We start from the raw sequence: 18536 nt of genomic DNA, 5'->3' as shown, positions 1-18536 counted from the left end.
TGGGCACTATAGTTTGTTAAGGGTTTCTGGGAACGATTACTCTGTGAGGGGCAAACTACAGTACCCATAATCCTTTGAGCAGGGGGATATGCTTTCATAGAATCATAGCACGGTAGAGTTAGAAGGGACCCTATTGGTCATCTAGTCCAGCCCCCTGCAATGCAGGAAAATGTCCCATACAGAAATTGAACCTGCAAGCTTGACATTAGCAGCCGCACGCTCTAACCAACTGAGCTATCCAGGCTTTGACTGTGCTTTAAAGGTATAGTGCATGGGTAGGCAAACTAAGGCCCAGGAGCTGGATCAGGTCCAATCGCCTTCTAAATCCAGCCCGCAGACGGTCCAGGAATCAGCATGCTTTTACATGAGTAGAATGTGTCCTTTTATTTAAAATGCATCTCTGGGTTATTTGTGGGGCATAGGAATTCATTCATTTAATTTTTTCCCCAGAATATAGTCCTGCTCCCTCTCACCACAGCTCCCTAAAGTGAAATATTTAGGAATTCAAATAACAATGAAAATTATAAATTTGTTTGAAGATAAGTATTTTTAAAAATGGGAAGAAATAAAAAGAGAAATGGAAATTTGGGCAAGATTGAATTAAACACTCTGGGGTACAGCTTCATGCCTCTTCCATGGCGATGTGGAGGGAGTGGTCCTTTCCTCCCACATGTAGCTACATTTCCCGAGTACCAAGCAGGTAAGTCATCCTCGCACATGTTTCCCCCTGCGCAACATGTGACGGCATTCATGCGCTGGGCACATGCACACAGCATATTCTCTCTCTCTCTCTCTCTCTCTCTCTCTCTCTCTCTCTCTCGGTTCCGGTGTGCCCTGCTCAGATGCCAGGGTGTGCCCACACCAAACTGAGCACACGGCTTTTGTGGAGGAGCTGGAAGTTGCAACAGAGACCTGCCTCCCTTTTCTGTTTGGTCTATACGTACATTCCATCCCCCAAAGGGAAACAACTTGAGGTTAATTAGGCAACTGGCAGGATGACACTCGCAGTGGCAGAAGTCCAGCAGAACTCATGAAAACGACTTCCTCGGAGGGGGCGAGGGCTCCTTGGCCCGGCTGCGGCATCTTTTCCCTTGCACTCCATAACCCGCCGCACTCCGCAGAAACAAGCCAAGAACCCGCACCCTTCTGTTCTGGCTCCTGCTTTCCTCCGCTCCTAAGGAATCCTGCTTTTGTTATATGGGAAGAGGGGGGTGGAATTGCAACGCAGAAGAGTTTAGCAGATATATTTGGAGAGGACAGACACACACAAACACACACACACACACACACAAACACACACTCACACTCCTGCATAAGCAAGCTGACTGCCAAACCTGAATTGCAGCAGGGAGAGCGGCTAAACAGCTAAGGCAGCTGCTGTTGAGTTTCAGTCTGCCTGTGGTGCAGGTTTTTCAAGTCACACACACACACACACACACACACACACACACACACACACACACGCCTGTCACACACTCCTTCTCTCATTCATACACTCTCACACACACACACATGCAGAAAGGAGCTGTTTGAGGTTACCGCCTGCACAGGTACTTAAACATTCTTGGAGGATCTCGGCTGCTTAAAGAAGATCCGGTCCTTCCCCAGGTAAGTGCAAAACTGAGCAGAACGCATTGATCTGACCTGAGAGCCCAGGCTGAAGTTAATGGTACATTGATGCTTCTTCTCTGATGGAAGGCACAAAGAGGGGTCAGGGATTTGCAATGAAGCCGGGGCAGCTTTAGGAAAGAAGACCCAGGAGGAGAGGAATGTCATTTGCTTCCAAACTACATGCTGCAGACAGAGAGCATTCTTCCTGCATCTTTGCTGTTGCTGCTGCTGCTGTAGGTTTTTTGGATGCTGTTTTATAAAGCACTGCCACACTCGCAGAGCAACAGCAGAAGAGGAAAAAGAAAGATGCATTTGCAATCTACCTTTTGATGGTATAGGGAAGGAAGAGTCAAAAGGAACAAATAATAGAGGTGGGGGAGGGGTGATGGCCAGCTCACTTTTTTGGACATTTTCATAGGTGTACTGATAAGAGCATGTTGCCTTGATAAAGATTACCTTAATATTTCTATGGTACCTCTTGACATGTTGTTGGTTTCAGCATATAATAGCATTAGATAGTTGGCGTGAAACGGTGTTTTATGATGTGACAGCGACAGAACACCCAAACGATGCTGACGAGTCCAAAGTACTCAGATTTGGAGAGGGAAGTGTTACATTTCAAAAAGACAACTTGAATGCTGAATTCAAAACGTAACTTCCCCACTGAAAATCTGAGCAGCTACACATGTGTACCAGACTCCAAATATTTGCAAGTATTCGCTTTGGCTTCACAACCCTGCCTTTTGCAAAAGTGTATTGGACATTTATGGTACCTTATGTAGGAAACTGCTCATTTACAATGTACCAGCTCAGCCAGGGGAAGCAGGCAATGAGGATCTTTTTGCGTTTGGCGTGTCTTCAAAGGCAAAAGTTTCCCCTTCGTATCCGCAAAGCGGCTTCTTTCAAATCAGCTGCGAAAGTCAGACTTGTTTTCTCAAACTGTCGAGATTCTAACTTTTTTTAATGGATGCACATTTTACCAGCTAGTAACCACCAGCCATCAAAAGTCAACAAACTATGCAAAATCCTCGAGAGGCGGTCATATTGTATATAGAAAAATCATGTGTGAAATACCGTAATGCTTTGTGACTGTGGAGTTTTGCTTATTGTTTGCCAAACTCCAGCACATCTAAAGCACATGAGGTCCTCCAGAGAATCCTGGGAACTGTAGTTTATTAAGGCTGCTGAGAGTTGAAGCTCTGTGAAGGGGAAAACTACGCTTCCCAGAATTCTTTGGGAGAAACCATGTGCTTGAAATGCGCGGGGTATATGCAGCCCCTGTTTGCCTTGTTCACTCTGCTGTGGTCCCTTGTAAGCTCAGCAAACTGAGAAAACCAGAGTTTGGTAGAAAAACCATGGAATGTATGTGTTTCCCTATAGAGATAGCCTATGGCCCTTTCCATGAGGATAGCGCTTGCCAACAGTTTGTTCTGAGGAGGATGGAAGGAGTGAGAAATAAACAGAGGCTAAGAATAGCAACTTGAGCAATGGCTTTCAGCAAGATCCAGGGACCATTGAAAGGCTGCGCTGAGCGCTGCAGGGCTCCAGAAACATGCATTATTCAGGTGTACACTTGTCAAATTATGACAGAGCTAGGAAGAAAAGAGGGTGTTAACAGAGCGGTTTCTCTTTCCGGCGGAATGAGAAGCCTGCTGTTTGTTCTTGGAAGACAACCGCCGGCCAAATACCTGCTATTCAAACAAGCTGTTTGATAAGCAATATTTGTTTGATGCTCTTGCACCTGTTCCCTAGGTTCCTCAGCAAAAATAATTCCAGGGACAGGTCACTGAGGCAGGTGGCCAGGGTGACATTTGAGGACTCAGCTGAATGCATCAGGTGCCCAGTTTCAGAAGTGCCAATCTCTGTCATATTAACGCTCCCGGAAGCTTTTTCACCTTTCAGTTGGGGTGGGGCAAGGTTCTTGGCAAGGTTCGAAGGCCTGTTCCTGAAGATCGTTAAGATTAAATTGCAAAAAAGCGCACACACACACACACACACACACACACAGTGTTTTGGAAGAGCATTTGTTGCGGTTGCTTGGTGCTAGCTTGTCATTGCAAGATTATCAAGTGGGGTCAACGAACCATCTTTTTTCAAAAAGAGTTGTGTGCTTCTGACATGTGTACCTGTAACATCAATCCATTTCCTTGTTAATAGTACAGTTGTGGCTCAGGGCAGATGTGGATGCTGGTGGAAAGTTGAACCCCTTTGTTTCCCTACCTACTGAGAGCCAGTGTGGTGTAGTGGTTAAGAGCGGTAGTCATGTAATCTGGGTAACCGGGTTCGCGTCTCCGCTCCTCCACATGCAGCTGCTGGGTGACCTTGGGCCAGTCACACTTCTTTGAAGTCTCTCAGCCCCACTCACCTCACAGAGTGTTTGTTGTGGGGGAGGAAGGGAAAGGAGATTGTTAGCCGCTTTGAGACTCCTGAAGGGGAGTGAAAGGCGGGATATCAAATCCAAACTCCTCCTCTTCTTCTTCTTCTTCTTCTTCTTCTTCTTCTTCTTCTTCTTCTTCTTCTTCTTCTTCTTTTTGGTAATTCAAATGTGGAGATTGGGGGTGCAGTTGAAGGACTGGTGCAATGGGTAAGAGAAGGCTGCTTCAATATTTCCCTACAGGCCAGTTCTCCCCTGCTGCAGCTTGTTGTTGTTTAGTTGTTTAGTCGTGTCCGACTCTTCGTGAGCCCCTGGACCAGAGCACGCCAGGCACTCCTGTCTTCCACTGCCTCCCGCAGTTTGGTCAAACTCAGGCTGGTAGCTTCAAAAACACTGTCCAACCATCTCATCCTCTGTCGTCCCCTTCTCCTTGTGCCCTCCATCTTTCTCAACATCAGGGTCTTTTCCAGGGGGTCTTCTCTTCTCAAGAGGCGGCCAAAGTATTGGAGCCTCAGCTTCACGATCTGTCCTTCCAGTGAGCACTCAGGGCTGATTTCCTTCAGAATGGAGAGGTTTGATCTTCTTGCAGTCCATGGGACTCTCAAGAGTCTCCTCCAGCACCATAATTCAAAAAAGCATCCATTCTTCGGTGATCAGCCTTCTTTATGGTCCAGCTCTCACTTCCATACATCACTACTGGGAAAACCATAGCTTTAACTAGACGGACAGTTATCTTCCTTCAAACATCTACCCCAACTAGACTCCAAACATGGACGTGATCTGCCTGGGGAGAGGGGTGGACAACCACAGGCAATGGCATTTGCAGAAGAGGATTGGCAGGCATTCCAGTGGCCTGATCTCCCTTCCTTCCACATTCCCAAACCTCTTGCAGCCTCCACCCCTGCAATATCTTAGGAAACATGGGATGAAGACACGTTTGCCAAGGTATCACCTGAGCAATGTCTTAAAACATTAGTTGCTCTCTGCCCACAGATGACTGTCCCCAGCTCACCTGTACTCAGGGTTTAGCTACTGAAAATGATGGAGCTAAGAGAGCCTTATCTATTAATTTCAGTGGGTCTGGTCTGAGTAGGACTTACATTGGAAACAACCCGGGCTTGATGGTAATGGCTTCCTGCTGCATGCAGGGCTAGCTCACACTGTGTTGGCAACTCAACTGCCAATTAAGAAGTGCCACTTGCTTAGGGATTTTACTGGCCTGACCAGAATTTTACCGTTTGGGCCAGCAGCCAGCTGTGGAAGATGCATAGCCAGACTAAAAATCCAGTTGGGGTGTGTGTGTGTGTGTGTGTGTGTGTGTGTGTGTGTCGGAGTTGGTGCACACACATGTACCATACCCTCCAACATTTCTCTGATAAAAATAGGTATGTCCTATTCCATAATATCGGGACGTGGGTGGCGCTGTGGGTTAAACCACAGAGCCTAGGACTTGCTGATCAGAAGGTCGGCGGTTTGAATCCCCATGACAGGGTGAGTTCCCGTTGCTTGGTCCCTGCTCCTGCCAACCTAGCAGTTCAAAAGCATGTCAAAGTGCAAGTAGATAAATAGGTACCACTCCGGCGGGAAGGTAAACGGCATTTCCGTGCGCTGCTCTGGTTCACCAGAAGCGGCTTAGTCATGCTGGCCACATGACCCAGAAGCTGTATGCTGGCTTCCTCGGCAAGTAAAGCGAGATGAGCGCCGCAACCCTAGAGTCGGTCACAACTGGACCTAATGATCAGGGGTCCCTTTACCTTTATTCCATAATAATAATGATAATAATTTTACTATTTATACCCCGCCCATCTGACTGGGTTGCCCAGCCACTCTGGGTGGCTTCCAACATGCATAAAAACATAATAAAACATCAAACATTTTTTTAAAAAACCTTCCCTGTACTTGGCTGTCTTCAGATGTCTTCTGAAGGTTGTATAGTTACTTATCTCCCTGGCTCTGGGGCCTCATGACTCCATCATATCTGCCAACATTTCGTCCTGGGTGAGGCGGGCGCTGCTAGGCGCATGTGTACTCTGTCCATTTCCCACACCCAACTGCATGGCCCTGGGCCCTGGCAACCCATGCTAGGCCACTACATGGAGCTGCCTTTCAAAAGGGCACAGGAACCTGTGTTAGTCCAAAATAGCGCCACCACGCTGTTCACTGGGACTGGCCAATATAGATTATTCTGGCACTATGCTGTCAGAACTGGCTACTAGTCTGTTTCCAGGAGACCCAGTTCAAAATTCTCATGTTTACTTTTAAAGCTAGAAGTGGCTTGAGGCCATGCGACCTGGAGGATACGCACATCCACACCTTTCTGGACCGTAAGGTCATCTTCAGAGGCCCTTCTCCAGCTATACCTATGTAATGAGGGGTGACAGATGACTAATGGGAATAGGGCTTTTTCAGGGGTGGTGCCTCAGTTGTGGAATACCATCTCCAGGGAGGCTCTCTTAAGGCCCACATTGTAGTATTGTCAGCGCCAGGTGAAGCCCTTTTGTATTGTCCTTTCAGGCCTTTCACAAAGTGCATTTGAGATCATTTGCACAGCTGTCTCTTCTGTTGTACGTTTTGACTCTATACTGTGCTCTGTCTCAGATGTCATGTGCATTGTGCATCATGATTTAATTATTTTTAGTTTAAACAGTCCAGAAAACTTTGGTTATTAGGTAGTATAGAAATGCAATAAATTAAATAAAAATAAAGAGAGAGGAGTAGCCAGCCAGACCATAACCCCCACACCCCGCCAACCCTCTGCCAATTGACACGCCACATAAATCTCTATATTAGTTTCATCCCCATTCAGGCATTATAAATTTATTTATGTATTTATTTAAAATATGTATAGATCACACTTTTTTGTAAAAATGCAGGAAGGCAGTATGCAGTGCTCAAAAGGACAACAAAGTCAATAAAAACATCAGTATAAATTATTTATTTAAATGTTTACAGACCACACTTTCCCTAAAAATACAGCAAGACGATAGACCACACACAAGCCAATGTAAGACCATTAAAAACCAATAAATGACCAATAAATGATGATGCACTGAACTCTTGGGTTGGAAATGACTCAGTATGTTCAAACGGACATTGAAAGTGGGATCATGTATAACCACCCCAATAATATATCATGAGCACTAATAGCATCCCCTCCAACATGTTGATGCTCAAAACCAGGATTCGTGTCTTCCTGGCCCCGCTCCCGTGCGAGTCACATGATTCACGATCCTGCGTGTTTTTGTGCACTATGCATGGTACCCCAAACCAGGATGTCCCGATTTAATTGGGGCAGTTGAGGGGTATGAAATAATCATGAGTGCACGATAAACAGAATTGTCCGGAAGAGCCCTAACTCTCCAACCTATTCTCGCTGATTTGGTTCCACTGGAAGAAGACACTGTGGCACTTGACACATTGCCACGGCTCTTTGCTGGCACCGCTCAGCGAATTAATATGCAGAGCCAACCTTGGCCTACTCGAGCTTTTAGCAGGGGGGCTGAGCACCACAGCATAGCTATTCTCTCCTCGGGACCCAAGAGCTGCCAAAGGGTTGCTGAGTGAGCCCAGTGTCGACAAGGGCAGGGAAGAGCGAGCAACAAAGCTGTGCTTCCTGGAAGACAGGCTGGTCCGGGATTAAGTTTCTATTCAAATTGGGGACAGAACAATCCCAAAACAACCTTTGGTGAATGAGCCCAGTGTGCTCTACGGCTCCATCCTTGGGAGTGCCAGGTCAGCCGGTTGCTGTTAGCAGGTAGCGAATGATCGTTGGGGCGAATGCAGGAGTTATATAAAGCTGTATTTCAGTAAAGGCTGTTCAGACAGAATTGAAGGGGGCATCACCAAGCTTGCACGTGCTTCCTATAGTCCTCAACATTCCCGTTCGCATTTGTTAGGCAAAACACGGATTTCATATTTTAAAATGCGAGTTTGCTAAGCGCTCTGTCAGCATGGTAGATACGCAGTGGCGTAGCGTGGGGGGTGCAGGGGGCCCGGCCGCACCGGGCGTTAGGGGGCGCAAATCCACGGGTTAGGGGGCACAAATTACTTGCCTTGCCCCGGGTGCTGACAACCCACGCTACGCCACTGTAGATACGGCTTGAGGGGAAAACAAATGTAGGCATCAAGTAGCTCTTTGCATGTAAGGTGCAGCTGTGTGTGGCTTAAAAAAATATGCAAATAGCATCAGCTGTGGTGCTAATAATTATCTGGACTGCAGCAGGCATGGGCTGGAAAATGAATCCTGCCACAGAATTGAGGAAGATCCCTCTTCTGAAGCTAATATTTGCTTTGAAAATCCCCAGGAGAGATCAATGGGGGGGTTTCTTCTTAATGCAAGTAGCAGGTCAGAGGAGGGCTGCCCCTTGGGGACCACAAGATGGGGAGGAAAGGGTTAAATTTCCCTACCAACTCCTACTATGCTCCTGATAATTATCATACCCACACAGATGATGCCATCTTCATAAAATAAACAAACCTGCAGTTTAAGTGTAAACACCTTAGTAGCATGAAGGATGTCTAAGATATTCCTCTTTCAATAGGCTTCCTGCCTACAGAGTTGTTTGCTTCACTGACTTCCGAATTGGTTCTTGCAGGTTCTATTTATGGAACGCGTTGTGGTGGGGGTGTCACAATTTACTGACATGAGCCTTTGCTGCCAGCCAAACTGGATGTGCCAATCTGCTCGTGTGCAGGATTAAGTCTTCAACCCTAGAAATACCGGGCTGGTCCACCTTGGAGCATTAGTTAGCATTTATCCAATTTCCTTTGCTTCACATTAGACCAGAGTAGTCCACACCCACAAGGACTTGAATTTGGATATGAGGAGCAACTTCAGTCTTTCCCCATGAGCACAGATCAGCTGACTGTGCATTTTGTTTTGTTTCGTTTTGCATTCTTTAGGAAGGGGAGAACGAAACTCTGCAGGAACCATCAGTTTCAGGTAAAAAAGTAAGTCATCTTCCCCAACCCACCCAACCATGCTGCACTTTAAAAATGGGACGCGGGTGGCGCTGTGGTCTAAACCACTGAGCCTAGGGCTTGCCGATCAGAAGGTTGGCGGTTCGAATCCCCACAACAGGGTGGGCTCCCGTTGCTCTGTCCTAGCTCCTGCCAACCTAGCAGTTCGAAAGCACACCAGTGCAAGTAGATAGATAAGTACCGCTGTGGCGGGAAGGTAAACGACATTTCCATGCTCTCTGGTTTCCATCACGGTGTTCTGTTGCGCCAGAAGCGGTTTAGTCATGCTGGCCACATGACCCGGAAAGCTGTCTGTGGAGAAACGCCGGCTCCCTCGGCCTGAAAGCGAGATGAGCGCCGCAACCCCGTAGTCGCCTTTGACTGGACTTAACCATCCAGGGGTCCTTTACCTTTTTTTTTAACCTTACTTTAAATCCCTGATTTAAATCCCCAGTTCACTTTTAAACCTGGGAGAATCAACAGGATGGGAGCTGCCATGTTCAGGGTATTTAATTAATTAATTATAATTAATAGTTAATTAATTAATTAATACACCACCTTTATCTTCCAGGGACCCTGAGGTGGTCTACATGGTTCTCCTCCTCCCCATTTCATCCTCCCAGGAACCCTGTGAGGTGGGTTAGGTTACGAGATTGCGACTGGCCCAAGGACGCCCACTGAGCTTCGTGGCTGAGTGGCGATTCAAAGCCTTCGCTCCCAGGTTTGAGTCCAACGCTCTAACCATTAGGCCACACTGGCTCTCCGGGGGAATGAATTAGCCAAGTCGCTTCAAGGAACAGTCACTGCCCAGTGGATTTTTTATCACTAAAGTACTGTGTTAGTTGGCTTATTGGGTTGTCTGCACTATCTGTCACAAAAGCCTCTTTTGTGAACAATCACTGTTAATAAGGTAACAATCATTGGGCCTCTCCAGACTGATGTTTACTGCAGGTGTATTCTGCAATATATAGTACCTGTCCTTGTCATAGAGCATTTGTGGTGCATTTGTTTTGCTTTATTAGGGTGTTTCACGGCAGGAGGCTTGTGATTCGAGGACCCGTCCCTCGCTTGAGAATAATAAAGACACGTGGACACAGTATATTAGGTTAATGGGCAAGAAAAGGCCACAACTTTATTGATTACAGCAGGTGAGAAGGTATTGGCTTAGGCATTGGACAACTCCAAATTTGACTCCACCCACTCGGAGAGGGGTGAGTCTGACAAGGGGTTAACCACCAGTAGGGGGAGCCTGTTGATGCAAATACAACTATAAGCATTCCCCTGATGTCACTGGGGGTCGTGCCATGCCCCCCCGCCACACAGGGCATCGGACAGGATCCACGAACTGCCAGATTCCTTTAACGGAATACCCAAAAGTGAAGGGTAGGCGATGGCCACACCTTGCCCTTCTATACACCAACAACACATTCCAATGCCTAACCGCCAAATACCAAGAAAGTTGTGACGATTGCTACGAGGTAGGCGGGAAAAAACCAAGAGGCCGGTGCCAATTCGCCAATTGGAAAAAAACTCCTACCGGGCCCCCTGGGAAACCAGGGTGACCACCCATGGGTCCATAGAAAGGTCAAGCGAGAAGCTATGCACTAAAGGGAGTGGTGGGTGGGTCTTCGACTCGTGAAAATGAGTGGTGCAATGGCAGGGAGAGCTGACGCGGCCACATTTGAGCGGCTAAACCACGCCCCCGCGGTGTCACCCAATTGGGTGCCCAACTGGGAGGCGTGGCGCGCCAGCGATGATGAGAGGGCAGGGGGCAGAACGCCTCCTGCGTGATGCAGGGATCGGCTCCTGCTCACAACCCCTGCCTTCTGGGAGGAGGAGAGGCTTTAGTGTGCAAGTCTTGCTGGTTTTATCGCTATCAGTTTTCGCCATCCCTTCTACAGGTCCGATACTTTGCTGCTTTATCCCTTTTGTTAGCAGGATGGGCAATGACAGAACATGGGCAGGACGTGGGCTGTAGCATTTCCCATCTCCCTGGAAACCTTTCTCTGCACCCTCTTTTATACACATGCTTCTCCATTGTTACCACATTATTGCTATCTGGAAGGCCTGTGGTGCAAAAAAGAAGTGAGACACACAGACATTTGTGGCATGAAAAGCTATAGGATTTTGAATAAAGGTGCACAATATGCATTGAATGTAAATGAAGCTCCCCAAAAATTTTGCAGGTGCAAATAATATTAAAAGCAGGATCACGGATGATTGCCTCAATACCATTGTGAGTGCAAATCCTGATGAATGTGCAATAAGGAGGACGTCCGAAAGAGCTGACTGTCTGTACTTTTGGGATTCCAGTGCCTTCTGAACATGTCTACTGTGTACATGCATGCTCAGGATTAACCTTCACGCATCTGATGAAGTGGACATTAGTCCACCAAAGTTTGTGCAACAGTTCATTAATCTTCAAGGCTCTTTGTTGTGTTTACTTCCAAGAAGATCCATCAACAGCATCAAAGTCATATAATGGTAAAGGAAAATCACTTTCAAAGGATACAAAGGATATCTTGGTGTTATTTTTGTATCTCTCTGCAGAGGCTTAAATTTTGCCAAAGAGCATCACGTCCGGTGGTTTAGATAGATCTGGAGACAGGAGATGTACGTAATCAATTTCCTTCTGTGGCTTCTCTGTTAACCTTGATGAAGCTTCTTTGCCATTCTGCATCTCAGTTTTGCTGCTTCTGAAATGCTGATACCAGTGTCTGCATCAACATCCCCAAAACTGCTTTCCTGCTTTCCCCCATAAAGCTTTCAAGGGTTGTGGTTGAAACCTCTGAAGGTGGGAAGGAACAGCTGAAAAGCCTGGGGAGGATGAGTGAGAGTCAGTACCAGTTTTACTACATTTTAGCAGTTTTACTGTGTTTCCAAATAATGCCAGCACAGAGCAGTTTGATATTGGAAAATGGTACTAGGGACTGAGTTAACCAGAACTCTAAGGATGTTCTAGGCAGGCAAGAACAACATGCTGCCCAGATCCTGGAGTCACTGATAGCATTTTTCCTCCATGAATTTGTGTATTTCTGTGGGCAGATCTAACCATATGTTTATTTTTATTTTTTTAAATAATATTTATTACTTTTCCAAAAAATTTAAACACTAAAAACAACAACAATACAATACATTAATACATTAAGCTAACAAAACAAAAACAATAAAATAAATCAAACCATTTCATTATCCCATCTTTCATTCACTTATTTCCACGACCTCCTCACACCTCCCTTTTTGTATTCCACTTCTGTTAATCTAGCCATATGTTTAAAGCACATCCAACATACATTTACATACATGACTTTTCCCAAGGAATCCTGGGAACTGTGGCTTGTTGAGGATGCTGGGAATTGTAGCTCTGTGAGGGGAAAACCAGAGTTCTCATTATTCTTTGGGGGAAGTTATGTGTTTTAAATGTGTGTTGGATGTGCCTTAAATGCATGATATAGATCTCAGTCATCCCTGGTAGTCATCCCTGAAGAAGCAGTGGCGAAACTAGGCTTTATTTCACCCAGGTCAAAGACCCAATTTGGTGCCCCCCATGCACATTCACACACACACACACACAGCCTTATTGACACCGCTCTGGAGGCTTCACCTGGGGCAAAAACCCTGGCTAGACCCTCCCTCCACCTTGTAGCTACAACCCTAGAAGAAGTCCTATATGAAAGGCCAAAGCTTGCCTACTAGATTCTCCACTCTCAATTACCTCCAGTGATTTTTTTTTCCAGTTGTTGAAGTCAAAATAAGGTCAAATATCAGTTCTGAACAGCAGCTAGGAAGGTGATTTGGGGGTGGCAAAGCTATAGGTTAAACATCACCCCCCCCTAAACTTTTGGAGCTGCTTCTCAGCTCCAAATCCCCCCCCCCCCGCTGAGTCTGTTCTTCTGTTCTTTCTTTTTTTCTTTTTTAAAGACTGTATTGAAAGTTCTTGTGAATAATATGCTGTTAAGTCCTACACATTTAAATTTCTAAAACTGGGGGGGAAACCACACCGGCCACCAAGCAGGAGAAATTGCAGTCCATTAGGGAATCATGAGCCACAGCAACCCTAACAATATAATTCTTTCCTTGTCTGCTGAATTATTTACTGAGTTACCCATTCCTAATTCCGGAGAGTCCTTTTTTGAGAAATGAGGAAATGGGTTTGGTTTCAGATGCAGCTCAGCAAACATAAAACCAACACGCTATTTATAAACAGAACAGCCAATTCTGGGTATTCCGTCTCGCTTTAGCACCACCTCAAAAAGTGGGTGACCTTGACAGGGACAGAATGGGATGTCCGAGTGCTTGTGCTCGCGAGACGTCTTTCTGCACAAATGCACACAATATATGAAGGAGCAGGCCTTTGGGTGCATTGACGTCATGGTGATGTCTGGTCGTTGCCACATGTTGCTTTTGTGCTATGCATTGGGCATGTTGTGTGGGTGGCGAGTGACTTGAAGGAACTTCCAGAGATTCTGCAGGAATAGTTGTCGGTGTGGCTGCACTGCATCAACACCACAACTCTTCCCGTGCTTTGTATGTTGCTGTCAAGGTGTGCAGAGGACGGTGACTTAAACTGCAGCTTGCAGCGGCTGGTGTAGCAGAAGCATAGCTGTCAACTTTTCCCTTTTCTTGCGAGGAATCCTATTCAGTATAAGGGAATTTCCCTTAAAGAAAGGGAAACGTTGACAGCTATGAGCAGAAACCATCGGATTGGCCTGCCCAGGTCCTCTCAGCAAGGAGCTTGATCTCTTCATTCATTCTAAACACAAAGTGGGAAATGCCAAATAAAATGGTCTTGCGAATCGTGAGCAGAATCCAGCCTTCAGAGCTACTTGTTTCTCAGTTGATAGTTTCACCACAAACGAGCTGAAGTTGTCATTAACGGTGAAGCACCCGTGCTTTGGATTTTACGAAGGGGGATCGTACATGCAGATTACAAATTCAGCATTTCACGTTTAAATGATGAATGGCAAGATTGGACAATTTTTGAGAAGCGTCTTAGCTCAGTGGTAGACTGGCTTGGCATGTAGAAGGTCCCAGATTCCCTGTCTGGCATTGGCAGGCAAGACTCCTATCTGAACCCATGAAGAGTCACTGGCAGTCAGTGTAGACCAGTGCTCTCCAACATTGGGTCCCCAGATGTTGGACTACATCTCCCACCATCCTCAGACATCTTAGCCAATAATCAAGGATGATGGTAGTTGTAGTCCAACAAAGTCTGGGGGAACCAAAGATTGAAGAACACTAGTGTAGACAATTGTGAACTAGATGGACCAACAGTAGAACTCAGTAAGGCAGCTTCCCCCCAAAAAATGTGTCCCCCCAAAAAATTGTTTCAGTTGCAGCAAAGAGGGTGATTGGGTAATTAACTACATGCAGGGTTTGACTCTGCTGTCCCTATGCTTTTCTCCGCAGCTCCCTGTTGCAAGCAAACTTGTGCCAAGAGAAGATGTCCACCGAAACGGCAACCAGCCCCACAGAGGAACAGATAGAGATTCTGGAGTATAACTTCAACAAAGTCAACAAGCACCCGGACCCAGCCACCCTTTGCCTCATAGCTGCTGAGGCAGGATTGTCTGAGGAAGAGACTCTGGTGAGTGACTGAGCCGCAGAACGCAAAGGCCAGCTCTGACCCCAGGATCCAGGCCTGTAGGGACCACAGCCTCTCCCTTGGTCTCAGTGCTTTCAAAGTGTCTTCCTAACCATAGCCTCCCCCTGGCTGCAGATAGCTCAGTTGGTTAGAGTGTGGTGCTGATAATGCCAAGGTTGCAGGTTTGATCTCCATATAATCATAATCATCATCACAATAATTTTATTATTTATACCTTGCCCATTCAGGCTGGGTTGCCCCAGCCACTCTGGCAGGCAGCTTCCAACACATATAAACACATAATAAAACATCAAACATCAAAAAAAGATTCATTAAAAATGGGACAGCTATATATTCTTGCATTGCTGGGGGTTGGACTAGATCAAAGTTTTCCAAACTCTGTGTGGCAACACGTTAGTGTGTTGGCTGCAGCGTGTAGGTGTTTTGTGCGAATGCTCCCGGGGCTGGAAAGGGGTTAGTTTAACCTCCAGTTTGCTATTGAAACTGAATTAATGTGTCATGAAATGATGTGTGTCCAAAAAGTGTGTCACCAACATGAAAAGTTTAAAAAGCTCTGGACTAGATGATCCTCAGGGACGCGGGTGGGTTAAACCACAGAGCCTAGGACTTGGTGAGAAGGTCGGCAGTTCGAATCCCCGCAATGGGGTGAGCTCCCCAGAGTCGTCCGCAACTGAACCTAACGGTCAGGCATCCCTTTACCCTTTACCTAGATGATCCTCCCAACTCTACATTTCTATGATTCTCTCCCAAAAAAGATGTTTGCCTTTCTCAACGTTTGCAACATCAAGTGGTGACTTGGACCTGTGAACTGGTCAGCAGAACCACGGACAGGGCCTCTATGTCCCCACCTCACATTACCTCAGGGCCAAACTAGAAGTGGTGAATGGGTGTGTGTGTGTGACAAGACCAGCCATGGTTGCTGAATCCTTCTCCTTACTTCCCCGATTGTGCTTTTCCTCCCAGCATGATGTGTCTGCAGTGATGGATTGAAAGAAGGAAAAGCAGGTTTGGCTGGAAGATCCAGCCCCTGTCTCTAATTAAAATTAGACTTCCACCCCAACAAGCCTATTAATGAACAAGATAGGCATGTCATTTTAATTTTTTTTAAAAGGTGGATGTAATCTGGCCCTCAGTGGTTTTCATTCCATTAGGGACCATTCACACATTCAGCTATGAATCATCAACTTTTTGAGCAATCAAGTGACACAGAGCTGGCCTAACAGGGTTTTAGTACCTCTCTGGGGTACCTTCAACCATGTTGCTAGTGGTTTATCCTGCCCACCATGTGGTGAATTTTGTACTTCTAATGCCATTGGCATCCACCATTAACAAGGGGTTGGGGTTACTTCATAACTGTCATGATTCCAAGCAATAAGAGAGCAAATTGGCCAGGATTGTGAGTGGGAAACTTGATACAAACATGAGATCCCCGTTGTGATGAGCAGAATCTCTAGGTCTCTCGCTGGCTCAAGTCAGGCCCAAGGGGAGGCTGCCTTCCCTTCAGTCACATATTTCAGATCTACGTCACTCAGCTGAAGCCCAAATTAGGCTTTTCAGCACTGAAACTCAAGGTTTGTTTTTTTCCAAACCATTGCAGTATAAAATGTATGAAAATCTAAAGTATACACAATATGGGTTTTGAGATAGCAGCCCCTCGTCTGCTATTCTGGCTCTGCTCTTTTTCCTTTCCTGAGAATGTCTTGTTTCCTCCATGTTCTAAATAAGTCACTGCTTCCTATTTAGTCTGATTATATTTATTGTCCAAAAACAACAGCCTGCAGCCGCACGGGACAGAAATTCATAACTACTGAGCAAGGTTCCCTTCTACCTTTGACAGCCCAATTTGCAGCAAATAACAGACGAGAGGAAAATAGCACAAAGAGGAAGGATTAAACTCTCTCGCTGACGCATTGTAGTCCCAGTCTAGATTATCCCGCTCCCATAACAGCTTTTGCTGAGGAGAGAGAATTGCAATTTGTAAGTGTAATTTTTAAGGCACATGTGCAGTGTAGATTAGGTTTGGCTCCTAATCTACAATGCAGCAGAAGGAAGTAGGAATGGAGTGGTGGAGTCTTGCAGTTCTAGAATGGACTGTACCACTTCAAGCTGCAAGTGGAGGACCATATTTTTAAAATGTCTCTTGTCCTGGGATGAGGACCCTCTCTGCATGTAGAAAGCTAGCAGGAAGTGGATTGTGCGGCAACCTTTCTCCCTGATGTGTGAATTTGCTCACCTGCAGGACCTTCCCCCCCCCAAAGGACATTCTAAAATATATAATACCCCCTGCAGTATGAAGTGGAAGTGGTACAGTCCACTCACTGTCCTGTCTCTCGGATCTGCCATCACATTCTGCTGTGTATCTAGACCAGTGCTTCCCAAAGTTGGGTCTCCAGCTGTTTTTGGACTACAATTCCCATCATCCCTGATCACTGGTCCTCATAGCTAAGGATGATGGGAACTGTAGTTCAAGAACAGTTTGAGAAACCCTGAACTAGACCATCCCTGACTCAGCATTCTTCTTCCTGTGCATTCTGCACTCCCAGCAGCTCACCCTCAGTGAAATTACCATATGCCCTCATCTGCATTTGTTGTGCCAGCTCAGTTTCTCTGTTTTCATCCTGCCATGTCTCTTGTTTCCCCAGAAATGGTTCAAGAAGCGCCTTGCGGAGTGGAGGAGGTCAGAAGGGCTGCCTTCGGAGTGTGGGTCTGTCCGAGACTGACTTGAACTCTCCTTCCAGAGACAATCCTAAAAAGCTGATGGCGTCCATCGATTAATTCTTGCTGCGGAACATGTTACTATCAAAACTAATTGTGTCTGTTATTTAACCTGCTGCCTTATTTAAAATGTACATAACCTGGGGGGGGGGATAAATAATTATATAAAACCATATAGATATATATATGCAAGTTGTAATGTATTCTTGTATAGAAATGATAAAGGAAGACCTGCAACTGCCGCTGGCTGCAGCTCCTTTCAAAGTGGCATGTAGTTTAGGATTAATCTAAGAACATTCCCCTTGATTCGTGGCAAAGCTAATAATATGAACGAGAAGACTTAGCAGGGGAAAATGGTCTGTCCGTCGCCTGCCACCGGATCTCAAAAAATGAGCTCACTTGTGGAGCGCAGGAAAGCAGCATTGAGAAAACCAACTGCATTGACAAAAAATTGGGGTGCGATTTCAGTGTGTAGGCAATGATGAATGCAGAGAGGTAGCCTTGCAGGAAACCAAACTGAACATTGGGAGTTGCGTCGGCAGCAAGGGTTGGGCCATGCCCACATGCCCTGGGCACCATGAAGACACCCTCCACCACGGCACACTAGGGAAAATCCCTGCAGCAGGACATCTAGTCTCACTAGCCCCAGACAGGTGCAAACTGATAACTGACATCAATGTATCTCGACCCACTATTGGTCAGTGCAGCCAGATTCTTCCGCCCCACTCCCCAGATCCATGGCCTTAATTTGTTTGACGTTAGTCCACTAGCCTTGGATGGTTTGTTGTAAAGTGCCTAGCATGCAGGTACGAGCACCCATGCTACCCAGTATCAGGATTGGATCGTGCCCATACTTCATTTGATGCCAGCGTTACTGAATGAAAACCTGTGCATGCTTACGCCGTTGCTGCATTTATTTTATTGTCTTCCGAAAGGCTTGCCCTCTAAGTTAAAAGGAATATTTCCCTCCAGATGTGCGAATAAAAATGGAAGTTAAATCAGACTGGATATGCATGCTTCTGGTTGATTTGGTCGGCCTGTCAGTTTATCATCGAAAAGTCCACCCCTGGTGTTCTCGTATGACCAAGAAACAGAAGCCAAGAAGGGCCAGCAGCAGGGTTTCTCAAAGTAGGTAATACAGTGGTACCTCAGGTTAAGTACTTAATTCGTTCCGGAGGCCCGTTCTTAACCTGAAACTGTTCTTAACCTGAAGCACCACTTTAGCTAATGGGGCCTCCTGCTGCTGCTGCGCCGCTGGAGCACGATTTCTGT

General features: G+C 46.3%; 1 protein-coding gene across 3 annotated transcripts; it reads left to right on the top strand.

Annotated features, from left to right (window-relative positions):
* Positions 1–903: 903 nt before the first annotated feature.
* HOPX (HOP homeobox) lies at positions 904–18267 on the top strand. 3 transcript variants are annotated; one of them, XM_083482071.1, is made up of 4 exons: positions 904–1608; positions 8888–8927; positions 14354–14531; positions 17192–18267. In XM_083482071.1, exons 3-4 carry the CDS (start codon positions 14388–14390, stop codon positions 17267–17269), a joined length of 222 nt encoding a protein of 73 aa, XP_083338197.1. In that variant the 5' UTR covers positions 904–1608; positions 8888–8927; positions 14354–14387; the 3' UTR covers positions 17270–18267. The 3 variants fall into 3 exon arrangements, with proteins under 3 accessions (XP_083338197.1, XP_083338196.1, XP_083338195.1); XM_083482070.1 differs by having other exon boundaries at positions 906–1608; positions 8888–8935; XM_083482069.1 differs by lacking the exon at positions 8888–8927 and having other exon boundaries at positions 921–1608.
* The last annotated feature ends 269 nt before the right edge of the window (positions 18268–18536 follow it).

The sequence above is a fragment of the Podarcis liolepis genome (assembly GCF_965112155.1).
Source record: "Podarcis liolepis genome assembly, chromosome: 17".
NCBI classification, from domain to species: Eukaryota; Metazoa; Chordata; class Lepidosauria; order Squamata; family Lacertidae; genus Podarcis; species Podarcis liolepis.
The sequence above is the reverse complement of the archived record's forward strand: the minus strand, read 5'-3'. Positions and strand labels throughout refer to the sequence as shown.

What these genes read in the sequence shown, in the direction of transcription:
- HOPX (XM_083482071.1), top strand. Translation starts at nt 14,388, where the DNA reads ATGTCCACCGAAACGGCAACCAGCCCCACAGAGGAACAGATAGAGATT. An exon ending in TGTCTGAGGAAGAGACTCTG is followed by an intron (nt 14,532 to 17,191) that starts GTGAGTGACTGA and finishes TTGTTTCCCCAG; the next exon opens with AAATGGTTCAAGAAGCGCCT.